At 51.3% G+C, this 23,873-nt stretch overlaps 2 protein-coding genes across 5 annotated transcripts in view; one reads left to right on the top strand and one right to left on the bottom strand.

Moving 5' to 3' along the window:
* Window positions 1-15,317, top strand: part of STPG1 (sperm tail PG-rich repeat containing 1) — a 46,573-nt gene extending 31,256 nt beyond the window's left edge. For 3 of the 4 annotated variants that reach the window (XM_044236325.1, XM_044236323.1, XM_044236324.1), the window contains 4 exons: window positions 448-556; window positions 4,145-4,310; window positions 12,801-12,991; window positions 15,123-15,317. In XM_044236325.1, coding sequence (XP_044092260.1) covers window positions 448-556; window positions 4,145-4,310; window positions 12,801-12,991; window positions 15,123-15,199 — 543 coding nt within the window. In that variant the 3' untranslated portion in view covers window positions 15,200-15,317. The remainder of the gene's footprint in view (window positions 1-447; window positions 557-4,144; window positions 4,311-12,800; window positions 12,992-15,122) is intronic. The other variant, XM_044236326.1, reaches the window with a different exon arrangement.
* Window positions 15,318-21,421: 6,104 nt separating this feature from the next.
* GRHL3 (grainyhead like transcription factor 3) overlaps window positions 21,422-23,873 on the bottom strand; it is a 34,504-nt gene continuing 32,052 nt past the window's right edge. The window contains exon 16 of the mRNA XM_044237440.1: window positions 21,422-22,202. Coding sequence (XP_044093375.1) covers window positions 22,088-22,202 — 115 coding nt within the window. The 3' untranslated portion in view covers window positions 21,422-22,087. The remainder of the gene's footprint in view (window positions 22,203-23,873) is intronic.

The raw sequence follows: 23,873 nt of genomic DNA, 5'->3' as shown, positions 1-23,873 counted from the left end.
TCTGATCATCATCTTCAATTACCCGATGCCCTTGTGTGTCTCCCTAGTCCTGCGTTCATAGGAGGGCTGTTTGAACAGTAAGGAATCAGGGTGGGGAGATGTAGGACTCAGTGTCCTGAAAGGGACAAAAGTCATAGAGAAAATAAGGAAAACAGTGTGCATTTACAGTGTTAGAGGCTTGAAAAAGACACTGTCCTGTAGGTGATGTCTGCTGACCCCTGTCACCCAACTGCCTCAAGTAAAGCAGGCAGCCAGCCTGGCAGCCAGATTCCGGGCTCTCTTCCTGGCTCTGTCCTCTGGGCCATGGAGGGTGACCAGACACCTGCTGGTGATCACAGACTCCTTGGCCTCTCCAGCTGGGGTGATGGTGAAGGCACAGTCGGGGGGACCGTTTCCCCCCTCGTCCGTTCATTCTCTGAGGGTCTCGTGCTTGTGTTCTCCCCCCAGACCTGTGTCTCTTACTGCAAGCAGAGAAACAACGTCTGTGCCCAAGCCGGGTTTCTGTCCAGAACCCAGAGAGGATTTTTCAGGGTCACTGAAACGGGACCTGCCCCAGGTAAGCAGCCAGCCACCTGGCAAGGGCCTTGACCTCAGGGTTAACGTACCAGATCGGCTCTGCGGGGCACCATGGCTTCATAGGGAGTCTCTTTGGAAAGAGTTCGGCTTTGGGGGAAGCGGGGATGTTGAACAGGTGTTGAACAAAAAGGAGAAAGCTGAGGAAACAAGGGCTGTTCTGGAAATGGCCCCAAAGCAGCCTCATTGGCCTCCCTTTTCATGACCAGCCACATCTGCTCTGGACGGCCAGATGGGGAAGTGGCTTCTCACCACAGAAGGGTGCACATCCCCATGCCCCAGGTGTCCCTACAGTCTCTGGGGGTGCAGGGGGTGGGTGTACTCGATACACTGAGTGTTCAGACCCTTCCTTTCCTCCTGAGCCTAGAGGGCACTTTGTCAGTTAGTCACCAAGCACTGGAAAATGGCTCCGTTTACTCAGAGCCTACTCCGTGCTAAGAATTTTCCACGCAGTCCTTGCACATCTGTCTTCCTTGGCTTGTACTCTCAGTGGGGCTTTTCTGGTGAGGAAAGGGGGCTCAGAGAGTGGTAGTGACCTGCCCCGCATCACACAGCGGACGGACGGCAGGCCTAGGCCCAGAGGTGTCTCTCTGAGGAGACTATTACCCCAGTCAGCCCACGGTGACTTTTGAAACGGCCCCAAGAGCTGGCCTGCAAGTGTTTTCCTCTCTGGGCTGGGAGAGCTGTTGCTCTGTCCTGTTCTCTCGGTCTGCTCCCCGCTTCCAGCCTCAGTGAAAGGTTTCCAGAGAGGTCAGGCCAGGCCGCCATTGGCACTCCGGAGCCCTCGTCAGAGCAGACCTTCCCCAGTGGGCCCTGCAGATCCCCCGTCCCCCCAGCAGGGAGCCTTGAGCCCCAGAGCTGAGGGGAGGAGCAGGGAGGGCTTGCCGGCGCAGTCACACCTCTTGGAGGCGGGGTGTGGATAAAATTGCAGGCCTGTCGGATTTCACCAAATCCAGATTAAAGTTGAGAAGATCAGTCTGAAGCTGAATAACAAAACCAGCCCTAATTAGGAGGCTAAACCCAGGCTAAAACTCCCCTGGCTTGCATCATCAGAGGCAAAGCCCCACCTTGTTTGTTTACACAGAACAAAGCCAGCATCCCCGGGAGTCTGGCCAGAGGCCCTGCCTGTGAGCCCCGGGATGTGGGCACCTTCCCAGCCTGCCACATGCACCCACTCCTTCCAGGAGGGTCTTCAGGGGTCCTCCTACTGTGTGCCAGAGGCTTTACGTTTCTCATCGAATGATCTCCAGACCCTGTGGAGATTGTGGCTGGCACACAATCGTGTGCTCAGAAAGCGTGAGCTACTGCTATTATGCGTCCCCATTGTACAGGCAAAAATGATACCCAGGGTCCCACTGGTGGATTGGAGTCTGGGCCCTTCCCACTTGATACCTGGTGCCTTAGTCACTCCCCACCCAAAACTTGCCTGGGGAATCTGCGACAAACAATCCGTTTTGACCTGTTGGAAAGAACTCTGGTTGCTCCTTCTCCTCCTTGGTGGTGGTGGTGTGTGTGTGGGGTGGGGTAGTGTGCAGATGTGGAACTGTAATTGGCACCCCCTGCTGGGTCTCTGGCCCTGGCCCAGCTGCTCTGGGGACCCCTTCCTCAGGGGCAGAGGGTCAGGACTGGCCTACCTTAAACTCTGAGCAAAATGCTCACTGTCACACATCTGCTGGTTGGGTTTTCTAGTTTCCACCTGCCAAGCATGTCACAAATGTCCTCTTTTCTATTTTTCCTTAAAATAAAAAAAAGCTATCAGGCTAAGGGGAAAGGCCAAGGTTAAAATGTCACTTGAAAAACGTGGGTTTCAGAATGGGAATTGCACTGTGAGATCCACACCGCGTTGTCTTCCAAACACACTCAGGAAAGGACGAGAAGGAAATACACCAGCGGTTATCCTTGGTTCTCTCTGAGACGCGGGAGCACAAGTGCCTTTTTCTCCTTGCTTCTTCTTTTCAGCATTTGATAATCAAGTGATTGCTTTAATCTCTCTGTGGAAGGGAAAAAAAATACATTTGTATATGTATAAACATATACATATTTACATGTTCATGAGAGAAAAAGAAACAAACTATGAGAGATGTATACCAATATTATAAAGGCTAATAATTGGACATTTGCCTTTTGTTAACTTAACCATATATTGGGAACATCTTTTCATGTTATTAAAAAACCTCCTAAGAATATCATTTTGAAAGAGACGTCTGGCATTCCATTGGATGGTGGTACCGTTAAGGACCAAATGGCCTTTTATTGAAAATGTAGGTTGTAAAGTGCTCACTATATAAATAGACAGCAAACACCCCTATAGCTCACAGGTTGTGTACAATCTAGATTATTTCCTTATATTAATTGCTTAAATTGAAATTACCAAGTCAAAACTATGTAAAATATTTCAGTGGTTTTTGTTTTGTTTCTTTTCTATTGGGGACCAAATTGCCCTTCACAGAGAGGTCATTTATTCTCCTGCTTCTACAAGGCACCTGTTTCTCCTCACCTTTGCCACCCCTGGGTATGATCATTCAAAGAGCATCTTGCTAATACGTTATCTTGCTAATACCCCATGTTGTTTTCAGTACATTTGTAATGGAAAACTACATTTTATCTGAAACAAAATCAATCTTACAATGTTTAGAGAACTTGAAATATTTCCCCCACCCACAATGCTACCACTTTTCTGGGTTCCCACATATTTTTATCCAGATGGATCCATTTATGCCTGGTATATATAGTGACTTTTAGGTATTATTTTCACTCACTTTTTTTTCCCCAAAAAACATGGCCATGTGGCTTTATGGTCTCCATGTTTATCGTGGCCAGGGCTGACCTTGCATGTATGTGTCTATGCTTAGAGCTTTTCCCCTATGTTGAATAATTTCTTTAATTTCTGAGTATTGGGAAAGCTGGGTCAGAGGATCCAGGCATCCTCAAATTTCTGGTCAGTATTCCCTCTTTGTACTCCAAAACACCTGTACCCCCGACAGGGCTCCCAATAATTCAGGGGTGAGACTGCCTTCTGTTCCCCCAGTCCAGGACCTCCTCTTCTTCTACAGCCAAATTTATTTTACTCTCTCAGTTTCTTGAAACAGGGCATGGTGGGAAAGCGTGGACTTTGGAGACCGGTGGCCCCAGGTCACATAGTAGGTACTCAATAATATTTGTCGATCGCATAATAGTTACTAAATGACTACCATGTGCCAGGAACTTCAATATTATCCAACTATCCTAACCACCCTGTTGCTGGAAAAATTATTCTTACCTCATGGAGGAGGAAGCTGGGCTTTAGTTCCTAGTTAGATGAAATCTTTTTGACAAATCATTCAATATCTCTATGTCTCCATTTCCACCTCTCTAGAATGGAGGTGACAGTGACCCATCTAGCTGGGCTACTGTGAGCATGTTTCCTCGAGGATGAGTGTGATTTTCAGTGATTTCAGGCAGCCCTTCTATCAGACCACCATAGAGAGATAGCCCCTTATAATATTAAATGTATTCTTACGTGTGAAGTAGTGCTTTTCATTTACTTGAGAAGAGTTCCTTATTCTGTTATTTTAAATGTCTTTCTTCTTAGGACATTATAATATCAACGAATCCCTTGTGAAGCAGTCGCCAAAGGTATTAATGTCTTGTTTTAAATCAAAAACTGAACGTGGATTAAAACTGACATCAACGGGCCCAGGACCTGGTTATTACAACCCCAATGATCACACCAAGATTCTGAAAAAGACTCTTATCCCGTGAGTCCTGGTTATTCTGGTCTTTCTTTGGAAAGGTGGCTCTGGGGAAGGACCCAACAGAAGCAGAAAATAAAGGGGTGTCACTGGTTGGCCGGACACAGCTCCAGGTCCCTCTCCAGGAGCCCTTGTTGATGTAGTGGGTGCTCAACAATGCTTGATGTTTATTGAGCAACTGCTATGTGCCGGGAACATAGCCTCTTCCTCAACCATCATCATGACTCTATTGTAAGAATTATTATTCTCACTCCATAGACTGGGAAGCTGGACTGCAGTGAGCCTGAGGATTTGCCTGTGGGCACACAGCTAATGTGAAATACCCCTGGGAATCAGTCTCAGGACTGGATCCTTCCACATCATGATGATATGCTATCCTGGTGCTAACATTATTCTATTTTTATAACATAACATCTTTGCTGGGGTGGCAAGATATACAACAGCAAGGGCCTGTCATGGTTTTGTATGGATAGATTGAAAGTTTAACCACTGAGTTGGTCAGACCTGCCGGATTTGAACTTTAGCTCTGCTGTTTTCATGCTGTGCGACCTAGGGCACTGTACTAAACCTTCTGAGCCTCCATGTTCTCATCTGTGGAGTAAAGTGGGGATAATTCATGCCTGGTAGGGTTGCTTTCAGATCTGATGTTTGCCGTAGGGTAGGTGCAAACGGTGACAGCATTAGCACGCATTTAAAAAGTGAAGATGGGGATTCTTGTTAACATGTTTAATATCCTATGTGTTTAATATTTCTTTCACCAAACAGGTTCAAGAACTCGCAAGGCTTATTTATTCCTCAGGTGGTTCTAGAGCTAGAACTAACTGTAAGGTCCGGCTGCCTGTCACCATCTAAGACCTCACCCCAGTATAGTCCTCTCCAGGTAGGACTGGTCCTTGGTGGGGAGAGCTGACCTGCAGGGTGCCCCCCACCCCACAGGGGTTAGGCAGGTAGCTAGGTTTATACCCACAGCAGGTCAGAAGTCCAGGCAACCGGGAGAGGCTGGCAACGTTATGCCTAGTCTGACCATCAGCACAGGACAATGAGATGGAGTTGGGGAGACGAGCAAGGCATGAACATGCCAAATCAGCCTTAGGATCTGCAGAAAGGATTCAGACCTCAGATGTAATCCATGAGTAAGTCCCTTCTGTCCTTCAGTTCTTGGGTTCTGTAGATTGGGCCCTCACAGTTGCCAGGGCTCAAAACAGGATGGTCTCCAGCAATAGGCTCTTTCTGAATTATCAGGGACTCCGGCTTATGGGCGGACTTAGGCACCACTGAGCACCACCTTTCCCCTGCTGTGCCAGCAAATAGAAGGGGTGAGGGGATGGGCTTTGGAGCTAGCAGAACTGGGTGTGAGTCACGGCTCTGTCCCTTGCAGAGGCTTTCCCTCTCCAAGTTTCAATTTCCATGTTATTAAGTGGAGATAAGGGTCTTATTGCATAGGGGTTCTGGAAGGGTTAGATGAGACTTTTCTCCTTAGAGCAGCTGCTATTCCGTATCCAATGGCGTATGAGCATATAGGGTACAATTCCTTGGTATAGCCACTCAGGCCCCCTAGTTTGAATCTGGAAGCTTCTTCAAGGAAGAAGTAGAAAGGAGAGTGGAGAACACTCAGTGTTGAGGTGCTTTCCGCAGACAAGTGCCATTCGGGCTTTGCTAAAGTTTGGACAAGTGGTTTGAAATAATTCTCATTTTATGGCATTTGCGTCTGTCAGTCGATAGGCTCTGAGGTTTCTGGGTCTGTGCTGGAAGCTGTGGGGGTGCTCAGGTAAACAGGGCACCAGATGACCTTCCACTGGGCTTACCTGGGAACAACTCCAGAGCAAAGCAGAGGTATGCGCCACAAAATGCTGGATCATGTGGCCCCAGGGCTCTTGGCTACCCAGATCCCCAAGGGCAATCTTCCTAGCTGGGTGCCGTGCCGTGGTGCTGGCATGTCTGAGGTTATCTGGGGATCGCTGACTGTCGATGATGCTTTGTGAATGATGGACCTTTGGTTAACAAGTCTAGGAAGCACTGAGTACGAAGCTTCTGCCCTGGGAGCGTCACAGAGTACATGGCCTAATTAAAGGTTCTGAGAAGTTCTGAAGTAAAGAAACCTATTACACCCAGTGACTTTTAAACTTGGGTTCCCCCTCATGAGTACATAACCCCCATTCGGATTCCTCCTGGTGAGTGCAGGGTGCCCAGGACATTTGCATTAACTTCCCCCATGGTCTGGGGTTGCTCTCAGCACCTCCCTGGGCCTTATCTCTTTAGGTGTGAAAAGAAGGAAAGGTCTTTGCATTTCTGACACTCCAGGACCCTGGGTTTGCTCACCATGTCATTCAGGAGCACATACTAGGGGCAGTGAACATGGTGCCAGCCCAGACCCACAAAGGAGGCCCAAAATGTATACATTTGTAATTGACATGGAAAGGATACAGCTGAGAAACCTCTAATTGTACTTAAAAAACAAGAAGATAAAATTCAAGTGTGCTCCAGGGTAGTCTAAACAAGTATCCATCTGTTTATGTTCAATGATGAGGAAATGAATTAATATAAAGCAAAAATACAGCTGAATAACTTGTATTGAGGGATTGATTGTTCAGACTCCAGTCTCTTGAGTTGGAATTGTTTGCTCTCCTGTGTCCCTGAAGGGAAGAGAGGGACAGGAGCAGTGGGAGTGGGTGGGGGGGGGCACCTGCTGGAATCATCAGGTCCCTGACAAGGTCTGCATTGTTTCCTCCCCATCTCTATGTAACTTCGTCGAGACTTCATGCACACCAAGTCTAAGCACAGTTCGCTCTCCTGGGCTGCATGGGTGGCACAGAGAACCTGAGAGTCATCACCGGGTGTCCTTGTGGCTGGTGCAAGCAGCCCAGATGTCATGCCCATGTGACCTGATGTGAGGCCCCTCTTTATTGGTCTTCAGTTGCAAGCACTTGGCTTGTATTTTTGGGGAGGGTCCCATCTTGCAAAAGTAACCTTTCGGCTCTGCTTTCTTGAGGACACAGGAAGAATCAGAAGATACCAGTGGTCCCTAAAATCGTTAGTCCCATGTTACCCCCCCCAAAAAAGTAAAGCCCAGGAGTTGAGGATGGGGTGAGATCCCAGGCGGGCTAGGGAGGCCGACAGGGGGCCAGGCATGGGCTTTATCTCGTCTCTGCTCTGCTCCCAGAGCTGACAATGGGCTGTGGAGACAATGTGGCTAGTGGAGGTGTATACACACAGGATCCAAATCAGAGTTGGGCCAGTGCTGAACCTCCCACCTTCCCCATTCACCAGTTCTGGGAGCCTGGGGTTAGCAAGGGCGGGGGGGGGGCTTAACTCCCAGGAATTCAAATTCAATCCTGCAAATTGTGAAATGAACACTGCGTAACGTGCTTGGGAGGCTAACATACGATAACCTAGAGAGCTCACCGGGTCTGGTTCACGGTAAGCTTTCGATACACGGAACTTGTATTTCCTATGTGAGTGGGTTTCCTGTACTCACCGGCTGCTTATTGAGTGGCCCCTGGAGGGCAGGTGCTGTGCTAAGGGCTGGCAGGTGTTCAGATGACCGTGTCTGGGCTCCCTAGCTGAGGAACAGGGCACAGGTGCCTCTTGGCTGTGGCCACCTTCTGACGCAAAGCTAAGAGCATTTACCGGCTTACAGCGAGGGCTTTGGAAGAGACGTGGAGTGTCTGCTTCAGGTCTTCAATACCATCACAGTGATGACTCAGTGAATCAGGGTGAGTCAGGATAAGGGCTTTTTAGAGATCAAACTTGTCCCTCCCAGGCGCTGCCTTCCACGCACAGCGGCGAGGGGAAACGCCCACTGACATCTTTCTAACCCTTGATCTACTTCCTGGAGTTTCTAAGCCCCTGGTTTTGCACAGACACGCTGTCCTGCCACAGCCAGAGCTTAAGAATCAAACCCTGTTGGCCCCGCTCCAATTTGGGTAATTATCATGACCCACCTAAAGTTCCCCTGGGATTTTCAATTAGATACGGGATGCTTCTTCCCAAGCGGCTGTAATCTGTCACCCTCTCCTCTGTTAAACAGATGCTGCATTCCACCCCAGAGGCAACCAGCTGCCCTTTAATGATGAGAAAAAATTGCCCCTTTATCCCTCCCGACCCTGGGAATCCCTGAGGCAGAGTGAATCGGTGCCTGGGAGTGTCCTGAGGGTCTCGGATGCCTTCCGCGAGTGACCTGCTGGGTCCTCCCGAGACATTCATTATTCTCGGGTGATTTGCAAACAGCTCACATTGGGAGCTGCAAACGTACTTAATCCAAGTTGTGGCCAACTCAGAGCCTTTGATAGATATTTTCTTTCTACGAGGCAGTACCAGGTTGGCGTTTATAACTAAGCAATGAGGCTTATAAAAGCCCCAGTCACCATGCACTGAGGGCTGCCCTAGGTCTGATGCAGCCAGACATTTCTGATCTGCCCAGCCCCACTTCACCATAGAGGGAGCAGCCCTGAACGATGATAAAGCTGTCAGGTGGGGTTCAAGTGTCTGGACTCCCCAACTTGCGGCAACCCCTCCGCTTTTCTTTGCAGTTCAGTAAATGTTCTGGGGAATAGGGACGGGTCCTCAAAGATGAGTAACACACAGTCCCCTGCCTTAAAGAGCTAGGCATGTACAGAGCATTAGAAAACATAGCATGTTATGTGCAGCAAAAAGAAGGGCTAGAACATATCGAGGGCCCAGCCGTGCTGAGCTAAGAGCTTTCATGGATGCCACCTAGCATCATGCTCCCAGCTCCCCTGCAGGGCAGTACAGCTACATAAAGTACAGATGAGGGTGGTGGAGCAAGGCGTGGTATTCAGGTCCAGCTGGCTCCAGAACCCATGCTGATCTGTGGAGCCCCAGGAAGGGCGGTGGGGAATGGGGAGAGCAGTAGCCACAGAAGTTTCCCTGAAGGATGTGAGATGTGAAGAATGATCAGAGTTTGCAGGGAAAGGAGGAGATCGTGGCAGAAGGAACAGCACAGGCAAAGTCAAGGAATGGTCGAACAGTGTTGTGTTGGGGGTTTCTGGAAGGTCAAATGGGAGCAAGGGGCGTCGGGGGTTAGGCTGAATTGAGAGGCCATAAATAGGAGCTATTCCTTTAGCTTCTCATCGGGGTCTGTGAGGGTGGATGGTCAGAAACAGGTGAACATTCTAGAAGTCATGGGTGCATTGAGAGCTGAAGGCCATCTAGGAGACTCAGTGGCCTCTGCCCCCTTATTCCAATTCCTGCCACATACAGCTACAGCTCGTGCCTCAAGCATGATCTTGTCCCTGCTGTTTCCTCTGCGGTAAATGCCCCCTTTTCTACCTGAAGAATTCCTGCTTACCTTTCAGGGCAAATGTTAGCTCTTCTAGGGTAGAATTCAGGATTCACTTAATTGGAATTTCTGCCCCTCCGACCCAGTGCAATGTTTTTATCTCTATTCTAATATTTCATGCTTTAAAAAATAATACAAGTAAAGTACTAGTTAATCTTCATAAGAATCCTGGATGGAAGGTATTCTTATGCCCCATGTCACAGAAGAAGGAACTGAGCCTCGGGGAGGCTGAGACTTCTCTAAGGTCACAGAGCTAGTGATGGGGAAGTGTGGATTCAAACCCAAGTTTGTCTGGGAGCAAAACCTATACCTTCTTAAGTTGTCACCAGCCAGGACTGTCACTAGCAGGGGATTGCCAAGCCCTTGGGAACATACAGGGTCTGTGTCTCAGCACAGAACAGTCTGGACTCCTCAGAGTGCCTGGCACACAAACGGCTGCACACGTGGCTGGCACTCTTTCAAGATCCAGAGAGCTGAGCTGCCGGCGCTGGGATTATTGATGGGGTGGAGGGCAAGGGACCTCTCTAGGCCCTCCTGCCAAGAATTCTGATGAGAGGGGCGCCTGGGTGGCTCAGAGGGTTAAGCCTCTGCCTTCGGCTCAGGTCATGATCTCAGGATCCTGGAATCGAGTCCCACATCGGGCTCTCTGCTCAGCAGGGAGCCTGTTTCCTCCTCTCCCTCTGCCTGCCTCTCTGCCTACTTGTGATCTCTGTCTGCCAAATAAATAAAATCTTAATAACAAAAAAAATTCTGATGAGACACCGGCCCCGCCTCCTGCAGGCTATTCCCGGTTAGGAGAGTAGATACCTCATGGCCCTCTCGAAGAATGGGGCCTAAAGATGACCTAGACCGCTGGGGTGACCTCATGCGGTGGTTGGCTCACTCCGGCTCCAGCTTTTAGGACTCAAGCCTGTCTCTCAGTGATGCCGGTCCCACACTCATCAAATTTCTGGGGGTGCTTTGAAGGGGTGACACAAGCCAGAACAAGGCGAAGCCCGCTTTCATTTCTGAGGGGAGAGGTGGTTGATTACACACTATAACCTGTTCTTCCATGTCGGCTGGAGGGGAAGAAAGAGGCATGATTTTATTCTCCTTTTCCTGTGGGCACCTTTGTTCTTAGCACAAGCATCCCAGCCAGCTGTTCTGCGTGAGACGTGAGCCCCAAGTCAATTCACGATGACTTCCAACAGCCTGGCAGTGGGAGCGGCCAGCCTGCTTCAGGGTGACTCTATGCAAGGGAGCCCCCAGCCTCTCTTCCTGAGGCTCCATTGCTCCCCTGAGACCAAGCAGCTGGCAAAGGCTTGCTCTGATCATCCCACTAACAACATCTGCTTTTTTTTTTTATTTTTTATTTTTTAGTTTTTAGTTTTTGAAGATTTTATTTATTTATTTGAGAGAGGGAAAGAAAGAGAGCATGACTGGTATGGGGAGAGGCAGAGGAAGAGGGAGAAGCAGACTCACCGCCAAGCAGGGAGCCCGATGGGGGACTCGATCCTAGGACCCTGGGATCACGACCCGAGCCCAAGGCAGACACCCAAATGACTGAGCCACACAGGCGCCCCCACAGCATCTGCTTTTATTGAGCATTTACTGTGGGCTCCACTCACCAAGTGCCTTATAGAGAGAGGGTGCCATTCCTCCTTGCTGCGGGCACAGAGAGGTCAAGGGACTGGTCTGAGGTCTCACAGCCAGTAAGTGGGATTCCTGGAATTCAGATGCAGGTCTGTGGCTCTAAATCTCCAACAAGATTCCCCTCTGCCGTGATGCTTTCCCCAAACCACTAGCCCCTTGAGAGTTGAGTTCAGTGCTGGCATTACTACCGATGGGCTCCGTGACTTGGGGTGGGGTGGGGGGGTGCGGCTCTCTTTCTCTCTCTCTGGGCACCAATTTCTTTAGCACAATGAGGAGGTTGGATAAGACATCGCTGGGTTCCCTTGAGGTCTCTGAGTTTAAAAATGCCCTCACTTCCAAAGGTGTTGGCCAAAGGGCAGCAGGGTAGCAGTGACCGGGAATCCCGGTCCCCTCCTCTGTTTGGGTGGGCGGCCTTCCAGCTGGGGTGAGTCTCCTGTGGCTGTTCAGTGCTGCGAGGACTTTCCCTTCCCTTTTGGTGAAAGATCTTAGACGAAGCCTCAGGTGAAAGGTGGGAGTGGGCAGCCCTTCCATCGCATGGCAGGGAGAGGGTTGTGATTCCCCAAACAATCCCAGAATTCCCTGGGCAACTGGTAGACCTCTCCGGACCACGGCCTGGTGGATGATCGCAGCTGGAAGGGCGATCACACCTTAGAGGTTATCGTGTCCAATCTCCTCATTTTGTAGATGGGGAGACTGAGGCCCAGAGCGAATTCATGACAGAACTAGGGCTCAGGTGCCATTCCATTCACCTTTCTTTCTTTCTTTTTTTTTTTTAATTTTATTTATTTATTTGACAGACAGATCACAAGTAGGCAGAGAGGCAGGCGGGTGGAGGGGGGGTCCGGGGCGGGGGATCTCTGAGCAGAGATCCCGATGTGGGGCTCGATCCCAGGACCCTGAGATCATGACCTGAGCCCAAGACAGAGGCTTAACCCACTGAGCCACACACGCGCCCCCCCCATTCACCTTTCATGTACTCTCTCAATGATGGACCTAAAAGACTCCTTTTCCTGAAGGGCAAGGGTCATAAACTTGGAAAGGAACAATTCCAGTGTGAGCGGTAAGCACGAGGCAGAAGGCTCTTGATTTCCAACCAAGTATTTGTTCACTCTCATATCCTGCCTTGCTGGGAAGATATAGTAAGATCCTGAAACGTCCATGCTGACCCAGGTCTCTTGAGATCTGCTCGACATGGAAGGGCAGATCCCTGGAATTCAGGAGGCTTCGTCCCATTTCCTGATCCATTCAGCAGCAGCATCTCCAAAGCGCCTTCTGTGCTCTCGCTCTGCTCTGTGCTGGGCCCTGCCCTGCCCACTGTTTGAGGGACGTCCTTGCTCCCTGGGGTTGGTATCGTGAAACCGCCATTGTGCAGAAGAGAAAAGTGAGTTCCGGGGGCCCCCAGCTCATGAGCCCCAGAAACTTGCTCCGCCTTGGCCTTCTGGTGCCTGTGCTCTCCCCATGCGGATACCTCGGTGTGGGCCAGGTCTTGGCTTGGCCTAAAAACAACCATTTCCCCAATAGACTGTTTGAGTGCTAGCTTTACATTTTGTCTTTTTTTTTTTAAGGAGAAACCCCATCCTGAACTTCTCTGCACAGCCTTTGCCCCTGCCCCCGAAGCCGCCCCTCCCGGGCCCTGGGCAGTATGAGATCGTGGACTACGCAGGGCCCCCCAAACACTTCATCTCCAGTGCGTCGTTTGTGTCCAACACCAGCCGGTGGACAGCAGCCCCGTCCCAGGCAGGCCTGCCAGGCCCAGGTCAGAGGAGTGTTTGAAATGACTATAAAAACCAAATCTGGAATTGTCATTCCTGGGCCATCAAATGTCACTGATTTATGGGCTGTTTGCCAAACAGGTTACAGAGGCTTGAGTCCATCTAGAAGACCTTGTAGCTTGTACTTTTGGAGTATGAAAGAAGTTTTTTTGTTTCTTTTTTTTTTTTTCAAAGATTTTATTTATTTGACAGAGAGAGATCTCAAGTAGGTAGAGAGGCAGGCAGAGAGAGAGAGAGGAGGAAGCAGGCTCTCCACTGAGCAGAGAGCCCAATGCATGGCTCGATCCCAGGACCCTGAGACCATGACCTGAGCCGAAGGCAGAGGCTTTAACCCACTGAGCCACCCAGGCGCTCCTGTTTTTGTTTTTTTAAGGTGGAAGGTGTCTTAGAGTTAATCCAGGCCAGAGATTCATAACCAATGACCATGGATGTCCCAGAGGCTCAGAGATGGCTCTAGAGGGGTCTGTGACCCTGAAATTGCCTGCAAGACTTGGAGCATGAAGACACTAATTTCTGGAGAAAGGGGCCGTAGCTTTTATGAGATTGTCCAACATCTGCGTATTCTTAGAAATGCTTAGCCCCCTGGCCTGGTCTGGCTGAATCGCTTGACAGGTGGGGAAGGCCTGGAGAGCAAGGTGTGCACTGAGCCACAGTGAGGGAGGGGCAGACAGAGCCGTGGGCTGTTTCCCCTCCGTGCCCTCTGTGCCCTGTTGTGGGCACGCCAGGGACTATTCTCTGGAACAGTTCCCGGGAGCTATCTAGGTCTGTGCCCTTTCCAGATGGCTGACTCGGGGGGACCCTGTCACCTCTGGGACCTACCTGAAAGTTAACAGTGTGAGGAACCTTCTCCAGCGGCTGGTCTCTGTACTCCCTGACCTCTTCATAGCTCTCCTAGAGCCCTTCAGCCACTTGCCACCCCCTGATGTCAGCCAGAGCTGGTGGACCCGGGGACAGACAGATGTGCTAGCCGGCGGGCAGCGTGAAAGGAGGAAGGCAGAGCTGAGGGGGCCACAGGTCTGTGTAAGTCAGTCTTTCAGTGAGCACGGGTGAGGCTCCCACCCTGAGGAGACAAAGGTCACCTAGCTCGGTGCTTACGACCAGGGATGTCAGTCTGGTAGGGGAGATACCCTCCCTTTCAGGCATACAAGTGAGTAGAACATCAGGTGGACAGGACAGGGAAAGCAGATCTTAGAGCTTCGGAAATGTAGAAACAAAGGATAATCAAGTCAAGAAGACTGCAGAGGTTGGACCTGGGGGTCACTGGTCAGCTCAGGCAGAGCTTAGCTCCATATGTACGGTGGGCTCCAGGAGGCCCGGGGCCCAGCGAGGATCCTTGACTGCACGTGTGTGGCCCAGGCCTCTAGAAGCTTTTCCTGGGGGTCTCCTCCCTGCAGCACACGGTGTGGGACACCTGGCACCTGGGCGCAGGCCACTTCCTGCTGCCATGATCACCCACAGCGTGGGCTTCCCTGGGAGGGGGTGCTGGGAGTAAGCCCCACACAAACATCTGCCTTCTTGCTTCCGGTGGGTGCCTGGTGCTCCCGGGGGCTTGGACCCCCAATAACCAAATCAGCATCCCTCTAGGAGTTTCCATTCACCCCAGTGTGGTCCTGGCCGCTGATCTCCTAGAGAAAACGTGGCTGCAGTCATCATGGCTTTCACTTTTCTGGAAATTTCTTTTTTTAAGTAGGCTCCACGCCCAGTGTGGAGCTTGAACTCACCACCCAGAGATCCAGACTCAAAGGCTGTCAACTAAGCCAGCCAGGCACCCCCTTCTGGAAATTTCTGAACAAAATGAAAACAAAACCCCACCACGTTGATACCTGGCTTCTTTAAAAGTATTGCTTTACTCAGTTGTTTTTTCAAATCTGATAGAAAACTCTTTGGTGAATTTTTCTTCTGTTAAAGAAGTTGCAGGGAGTTAAAGAAGGCCAAAAGCCAGAGTTCAAGTCCAGCATCAGCCAGGCCAGGCCCTTCCCCTCTCCGCCTCCCCATGTGTGAGACACAGGGGCAGGACAGGGCTACCCCAGCATTGCCAGCTCTGATGTAGAATGCCAGGGGCTCAAACAGCTGGGCTTTGCATTCTTAATTCTCTCTCCCTCTCTTGCCTCACAGCCACGTACAGGCCGGAATTCCCTGGAAAGCAGTCCTTTCTCTACAACGAGGACAACAAATGGATCCCGGTGTTGTAGGACCCTCACACAAGCTCAGGGAGGACCCTGGCCACCAGCTGCCCCACCCAGGATCCCTGGGACATTCATTCAGAGAATGTCCGTTTCGCGTAGAGCTCCCTGTGGGCAGCTCTGCACCCCTCCGCTCCGCCCCAGCTGCTACTAAGCTGGGCTCCTGCATTGGTCCTTGTCTTGAGCTGTCCCCTGGAGACTGGACGTCCATATCTACTGACTCCAGTGGTTTCCTGAGCAGAAATGAGGAGTGGACAGAGCCTCTCTTGTTTACCTCGCCACGCACCTCTCCATGCTGGCTTCCGCGGGCCTCCCCGCGGATGTAAGGGGCTGCTGAGCTCAGACTCCAGCGAGAAGGCAGCCAACAGCAGATTCCCCGTCTAGAGGCCTGATGCTGAGCCATGGCTCTGGGCTCCAGAGCACACCTGCAGGATGGACCGCACAGGACCGCAGCCCAGGCACACTCGCATCCTTCAACCTTGACCCCCACACTTCCCCTGGAGTCTCCGGAGCTGGGAAGGCCCAGAGGCGCTTGTGATAGACACGGAAGGATTGCCTGGGCCCTCGCCTACAGCTAGATCTTTGTGTCTCCCATTCAGGAAGAGCACGGCAGCCAGTCACTGTGGTCACTTCTGCTCATTACCCACCTTCCGGAGGGGCCACCACATCCCCTGGGTGGCTCAGTATTCGGCAGCCCACGTGGGCAGGAGGCTGCCAGAACCAGGGCCCTGGAAACTGTGATTCTGAGGGGCAGGGAGGCCACACACCACTTGGTGCCTGTGGGTCCTTTCTTTCCTCGGGACTTCCCTGTCCCCAGGCCTGGCCTCTGTCTCCTTCCAGACCTGCTGCTCCAGCTTGACGAAGTCTTAGATGGATCTTTTCTGGCCTGCCAAATCGGCTTCCTCCTGGCAAAAGGAAGAGATTCCCAAAGAACCAAGGGGAGCTGGAACTGAGCACTTGCCCCAAATACCGATGTTGTTCACGTCTGCCAGAGCAAGGCTCTGCTGCAGCCTCCTCCCTGCTCCCCACACATTCAAGGCCTCTGACTCCCTGGGCCCCACCTCTGACTTTTCTCTGTGACCAGAGAATGGCTTTCCTGTCCGAATGGCCGCTGACTGGCCCTCCCTTTGGGGGCAGGTGGGTGAGGAAGAGGGAGGGAGATGGATAGAATACCACATCCAATTAAACTGAATTCTTGCATCTCACGAAAGCTGGCCTTTTTGTGAACCCCAGATTCCCGCCAGTGCCCGCTGCTCTGAGATGAGCGGGAGGTGGCCTGGAGCTCCTGGCAAAGCGCCACAAAGGCTGGACCTCGAGGCAGGATGGCTTGGGCTCCCCTTTTGTCAGGTCCGTAGCTTTTCCTTGAGGGAAAAGAGCTGGATTCGAATTCCGGGGCTCAAGGTCAACACTTTCAGGGGCTGGGCAGGGAGTGCGTGGAGGAAAGCAGGTAAGGCCAGTAAGGGGAGGGGGAGCCAAGGCCGCCTGTCTAAAGGGACATCTGGTAAGTATCCAGCTAACTGTGGCCAGATCTGCAGAGTTTCAACAGAAATCTGGAAGTCCTCGAAATGTGAAATCGCCTGATTGGAGATGTTGACAACCATCTTTCAACTTGAAGTTTTCTGTTGAGGCTAAAGGAAACTTCTGCAGGCCATCCATTGTCCACTTGTGTTGTAGAAGTTCTGGAAGACCCTTTTGAAGCTGGCATTTGATGCTGTACCTTTCTTTGACCCCAGACTCTGGACAATGGGGCCAGACCCCAAAGCCTTGGTTTTTAGGTCCCTCTGACCCTGGGGGACCTTTAGCAGATGCTTGGGCTGGGTGCTGCCAGCCCTGGGGTCTCTGTACGCAGAGGCTGGGAAATGCATGGGAAAACGAGTCAGGTCTCTCTAGTCCTCGGGCAGCTGGGCTGAGCACCGGCAGGTAAGGGCTGTCTCTCCAGAGGAGCGCCCTCCACATGGGGTCAGGAAAGAGGGAACTCTGCGGAAAAAATGGCAGGGCTGTGCTTGGCCAATCTGAATCTGGCTTCTGTTGAATACATGACGAGCTGAGGCCCTGAGCTCAGAGGGTCTGTCTTGACCATATCTAGCCTCTCATAATGTGTCACGAGCTGCCTATAGCTCTGTCCAGACTCTAGCCATATGTTAGGATCACCTTGGGAGCTGTTACAGAAACAGGCTGCCCAGGCCCGGACCCTCAGAGTTCTGATGTAATTGATCTGAGGTAGGGTCTGGGCCTTGGTATCTGTATTGATGTTCTTAGCATGATGATGATAATGTATTTAGTTAGGGTTAGGATACACTGATCCTTTTTTTTTTTTTAAGATTTTATTTATTTATTTGGCAGACAGCGATCACAATTAGGCAGAGAGACAGGCAGAGAGAGAGAGAGAGAGAGAGAGAGAGAGGAGGAAGCAGGCTCCCTGCTGAGCAGAGAGCTCAACTCTCTGCTCTCTGCTCTGGGATCATGACCAGAGCCGAAGGTAGAGGCTTTAACCCACTGAGCCACCCAGGAGCTCCCACACTGATCGTTCAGTAAAGTATTTTCCAAATGTTAATGTGCATGCCAGTCACTTGGATAGTTTGTTATTAAAAGCCAGATTCTGTAGGTCTGTGGTGGGGCCTGGGAGCATGTATGTGATTTTCAAAATTTTTAAAAGATTTTATTTATTTATTTATTTATTATTTTTAAAGATTTTATTTATTTATTTGACACACAGAGATAGATCACAAGTAGGCAGAGAGGGAGGCAGAGAGAGAGAGGGAAGCAGGCTCCCCGCTAAGCAGAGAGCCTGATGTGGGGCTCGATTCCAGGAACCTGAGATCATGACCTGAGCTGAAGGCAGAGGCTTTAACCCACTGAGCCACCCAGGTGCCCCAAGATTTTATTTATTTTTTTTGAGAGAGAGTGAATGAGAGAGAGAGGGAGAGAACATGAGAAGGGGGAGGGTCAGAGGGAGAAGCAGACTCCCTGCCGAGCAGGGAGCCCGATGCAGGACTCGATCCTAAGACTCCAGGATCATGACCTGAGCTGAAGGCAGTCACTTAACCAACTGAGCCACCCAGGCACCCCGTCATTCTCAATTTTTTTAAAAAATTGAAATATAGTTGACATACAACAATATTAATTTGAGACATAAGCGTTTCTAACGAGCTCTCAGGTGATGCTGATCCTGCTGGTTCCTGGACCACACTTAGGGTAGCGAGGGTCCGATAAATATAATTACTGAACTCTGGCCTTCCATTTATTCCCTCATCCGCTGTTTTCCTATTTGCCTTCCTTCCTCCCCCCTCTTTCTTTTCCTCCCTCCCTCTCTCCTCCTTCTTCCTCCTCATCCCTCACGCCTGCTTTCCTCCTCCATCCCTTTCCCCCTCACTGGGTGCTCGTCTCCCAGGGGAACACCACCAGGCAGGGGACGCCCTCTCCACCAGCGGACGTTCACCTTCCCAAAGTGACTCTCGTTTGGAAAGGACTTACCTTCACTCCTTCCCCCTTTGACTCTTTGGAGCAAAAGACAGTCCTAGAACAGAGCTGTTGGGCTCAGGAGGCATCCTTGGCCCCTGACTTCTCGGAAGGCAGGCCTCTCTCTGAGGTCCAAATGGCCCTTGTAGGCACTGACAGCCCTGGTCTCATCATCTGGTGGCTGTGTTAAGGAGAACTGAGCCCTGGTGGTTTTCCTGCCGCTGCTGGACGGCGGGCGTGGGGCTGCCTGGCTCCCTTCCTGAGCTCTGTGGCAGGCTCTGCATGGATACGGATTCCTTGTCTGTATGAGTCCAGCCAGCCCCTGGCAGATGATAAAGGCTTCAAGGCCTATATAATTACGGCGTCTCTGGAGCGGTGGTTCTTGACCTTGACTGCACACTGTAATCACCAGGGGTGGGAGGGGTGGGCGGGGCTTTAAAAAGTTCTGAGGTCTGGGTCCACCCCCAGGAATTCTGATTTGAATACTCCAGTGTGGGGGGCGCCTGACCGGCTCAGTTGGTAGAGCATGTGATGCTTGATCTCGGGGTTGTGAGTTCGAGCCCCACGTTGGGTGTAGAGCTTACTTAAAAACAAAATTTTACTTTATTTTATTTTGCTCTAAGATTTTATTTATTTATTTGACAGAAAGAGAGAGAGAGAGACAGCAAGAGAGGGAACACAAGCAGGGGCATTGGGAGGAGAGAAGCAGGCTTCCTGCTGAGCTGGGAGCTCTATGTGGGGCTCGATCCCAAGTCCCCAGGATCGTGACCTGAGCCGAAGGCAGGTGCTCAATGACTGAGCCACCCAGGAGCCCCCAAACAAATAAAATTAAAAAAAAAAAATAGATAAAGAAATGCTCCGGGTCGTGGGGTCTGGGTAGTGGGGAGAGGGGTAAAAGCTGCCCAGGTGATTCCAAGGGGCAAACCAAGGTGGAGAAGTGCCACCTGCCTGCTTCCCAGCTGCTTCTGGGAGGGGAGCTGGCAGGAAGCTCAAGAAGGAAGGAAATAAACAGGTGCTGAGCACCCCGGGTGCTCCTGGCAGGGTGCTGACCCTCCGCACACACCCAGCCATCCCTTCCTCCTGCGTCGTCCTGCGCTGACAGCTTGGGTGACGTCATAGTCGTAGTGAGGCCCGAATGGACGCAGGCACTTGGATGCCTACAGCGTCCCTTGAGCTGTGCCATGTGAGCCGTATGGGGGTCTGAGGCCCCAGGAGACACCAGGAATACTGATCCAGGCATCAAATGGTGATATTTTGTTCATCATGGATTTTTTTCTTTTATAAAAAACCAAACCAAACAAAACTTTGCATTGGTTTATCTTAATTGCTGGGCTCTTGACTCCTCCTAAATTGTGTGCCTGAGATTTGCTGGCCTGACCCTAGTCCTAGCCTCAGCCCTGACTCCAGGCAGTGTGGCAGGAATTAGGACCACTGGCTCTGACTGTCAGAGCTGAGGGGCTCTTGGAGGCATCTGTAGTTTACAAATGTTTTAAAAGTTTTGTTCAAACAAAAGCTTACAGGAAACACTGATGTGTAAATGGCGAAAAGCTGATCTGCCATAAGTGAAGTCAGGAGGGTCCTCAGGGGTTGCAGCTGTCCCCTCCCCCACACTGAAGGGGCCTCAGAGACCCACCAATCAGCTCTGGGACTCTAACGATGATAGTTACAAAGTCCCATGTAGATCCATGTCCCTCATTCATAGCCAAAGAAACTGAGGCCTATAGGCGGTGGTGTGCTAGGAAGCTGGAATGAAGGAAGGAAGAAAAAAGGGAGGGAAGGAGGGATGGAGGAAAGAAAGAAGGAAAGGAGAGAGGGAGGGAGGGAGGGAAGGAAGAAGGAAGGAAGGAAGGAAGGGATGCTCTCATTTGTCACTGTTTCCAAAGGAAATAAAAACCTTGCTTTGTAGGTTTTTTTTTTTTAATTTTTTAAATTTATTTAATAGATAGAGATCACAAGTAGGTGAAGAGGCAGGCAGAGAGAGAGGGGGAAGCAGGCTCCCTGCTCAGCAGAGAGCCCGATGCAGGGCTTGATCCCAGGACTCTGGGACCATGACCTGAGCCGAAGGCAGAGGCTTAACCCACTGAGCCACCCAGGCGCCCCACTTTGTAGGTTTTTACAAACCTACAGTTGACAACTTGTCGGTTTCTGGGGTGTAAATACTCCCCCCACAGACCAACATGATGTCACGACCGCAGAGCTGGGAAGACAGGGGAGCACCCATTTCTGTAAGCCGCCGAGTCAGCTGCAGGGACAATGACTTGGCCCGGAGTGTGGTGGCAGAAATGGCACAAGAATTCAGGTCATGTGGCTCCCAGCCTTGGGCTCTGCCTACTGGCCCCAGCTGTGCGGTCCTTGGCAAGGCCATCCTGGACCTTCCCGGGACTTCTCCATTTCTAATCAATGGTCCTAAGGTCATAACATTCAGCCTGTGGGACTGTGCGAGACAGAGATCCCGACATCAGGATCCCGCTGGCTTCCAGGGGGCACCTCTGCTTCTCCAGTGCCCAGCATGCACCACCGGCCTTGGAGTCCAGGGTAAACTACCCATAGGATGGGAGGAGGTGGGTCTAATCAACTTCCACCCTCTCCTTCTGGGAAGACATTCACAGAAGGAACAAGTGTAGTATTTGAAGTAATATATACGTAGAATTTTATTACTAAATACCATGTGAGTATACAAAATGCATAATTGAATAACAGCTAAAAAAAAAAAATAGTCCAAGAATGTGTAATACACATTTTTTGAAATGATAAAAAGGTATCCATGAAAAATATAAAATGTTGCATGTATATACAATATATACTTCTATATATATAACATAAATGAAAATCGTAAATAAGAAATGTGTACATGAGCGAACAGGTATGGAAGCTGTTTTTCTTAGAGCAGCTCTTTGTTCCAATCAATCAGCTCAATTATTTACATCTTCTACCGAGGAATTCCATGAGAAAGAGAGTGTTTCCACTCTGGTAACATTTAAAAATTGTTTGTACTGAAAACTGAGAGTTTTCCAGTTAATTGACCAAAGGTCTGAAGTTGATAGAAGAGTCAAGAATGAAAGCTGGATAAGAGTCAAGGAAGCTCTGGGAAAGAGGGTCTGTTTCCACCATCTGAACAGCCAACCAGGAGATGGACTGAAAGGACAAGCTCTTCTGAGGAGGAGGCAGGCTGTGGGGATGTTAGCCAAGATGGCGTTGACTCTGGCTGGGCGGGTGCCGGCAGGAAATCCGGCGCAGATTCAAGCATGTGTTGGGGTTCAGGTCAGGACACTTCCCAGGTCCCTTCCTGACTTGGCATCCGTGGGTTTGCAATGTGAGGGCATTCAAGTAACAGCACTGAGGCACGAAGACAGGTTGTGTGCGGTGTGGGGCCACTTCCCAGATGGCTCCTTGCGTGGGGCCCACCCCAGGGGTTCTGAGGGGGTGGAGGCTTGGGCCTCACAGCTCCTTAAGGATGATCTGAATCTTGCCGTCAAGCTCCCCCATGTCCAGCAGAAAGGCGACGTGGTTGCTATAGTGCTGAATGATGTTGTTGTCCATGTTGACCAAGATTCTGGAAGAGAAGAGGAGATGCGTCTAGAATGTAGCAGGTCCCTTGTTTTCAGGGCCTCTGGATGGTAAGGATGATAGTACCGGTTCCTACAAATGTGCCCCCAACATTTCAGGCACATCATGAATGGTCTCCTGACCATCGTGACAACAAAGGTGGAGGGCATGATCCTCAAGCGGCTGGGCCACACCTCCGGTCATGGCCCCTATGGCACCAGACTGACTGGGGAAGACGCAGTACTCCTTTGTCCCCGGGACAGAGAGGACTCAGACACGGAGTGAGAGTTCAAGCGCAAGAGGCTTGGTGGGGCGACCAGCGTGGTTTGGCTGCGCTAAGAGGCTGCGATGCGTCGCTCAGGTAGGCCTGCCTGAGCCAGCGGCAGGTGCCACACGAGGCCCCCTCTTGGTTCCACCCCACAAAGCTGAAACCTCACTGGCAGAGCAAGAGTCTCAAAGGGCTCAGCCCTCTCTCCCCACATTCTCTAGGCAGGGACTTGGGCCAACCCAAGAGGGAAAGGGCCTCCACACTGGGCCCTACGCAGGGCGTCAAAGCCACGTATATGCCGAAGGGCACCCCGCTGGCAGCCGCCTCCCTGATGAAGGGTCTCTCAGGCCCGACCCCATCAGCGTCCCCTTTGTCATGGAGGTGGGTGTCTTCATCCATCCACCCCACCCCCCACACTAGTATTGACTGAGGCCTCTCCACCAGCAGGGCCCTGCTCCGAACAAAAACAAGGGCCACTCAGAGATCCCAGACCCTGCCCTCCAGGAGTTTAGAATCTAGTAGGGCCTGAGAAAAGGAATCCTTAGAACCTTATTACTCTGAGTGATAGATGGGGAAGCCGAGATTCAGAGAAGAAGTCATTTGCCTGAGGTCACACCATTAACAGACGGCAGAGCTGGGACTTGCGTCCAGACTTTTGTCTCTTTCCACTGTACCATTTTTTTAGAAAGAAAAACACAAAAACCCTATACATAGAAGTTAGGAAGCGGTGTATATGAGAAAGGCAAAATCCAGGCCTGGGGGAAGAGATCAGATGAGAGTTCAGAGTTCAGTTTCAAGTGGGGCAGGAGTCGGGGGCTAAGGGTCTCAGACTACTGCTCCTGACGGGTAGCTGTCTGTTTTCCAGGGGACGCCCCCCACCCCACCCCCACAGGAGGCGGTAGCCCTGTCCCTGTCATCCCCCAGGTCCGGAGGAAGGAGACCTTGCTGAAGCAGTGAGCCTAACCCTCTGGCCTACATCCCAGCCTCTGGGCCGCTGCAGCCAGACACAGCTACTTTCCAGAAGCTGGGCTGGTCTCAGGCTCCCAGGCTGGGGTGCTGACTGCCGGGGTCTAATTACGGGTTCCTACTTTCTCAGATCCCATCAGCCATTCCTTCATCTCACAGAGGGATCTCTGTCTGGGGGCTGCAGGCTGGGCCAGAGGGGTGTGTGCTGGGTCAGCGGGCCAGGTTTGTGTGGGTTTCTGATAGTGATATTTCCGGGGTGCTTCTGGGTGCTGGGCACCGAGTGTCTTGCCTGCATGAACTTGAAGACGCCTCCACCCACGCCCCAGCAGAGCTCCCAGCAGGCCCAGAGGGCACACCTCCACACAAGGCACCCCAGACAAGACCCCAGACCCTTCCCCCTCGAGGGCCGTGACAACTGGGCCCTAGCAGCTGGGCTTGCTGGGA

Source organism: Neovison vison, chromosome 2 (assembly GCF_020171115.1).
Source record: "Neovison vison isolate M4711 chromosome 2, ASM_NN_V1, whole genome shotgun sequence".
In the NCBI taxonomy this organism is placed as follows: domain Eukaryota; kingdom Metazoa; phylum Chordata; class Mammalia; order Carnivora; family Mustelidae; genus Neogale; species Neogale vison.
The sequence above is the reverse complement of the archived record's forward strand: the minus strand, read 5'-3'. Positions and strand labels throughout refer to the sequence as shown.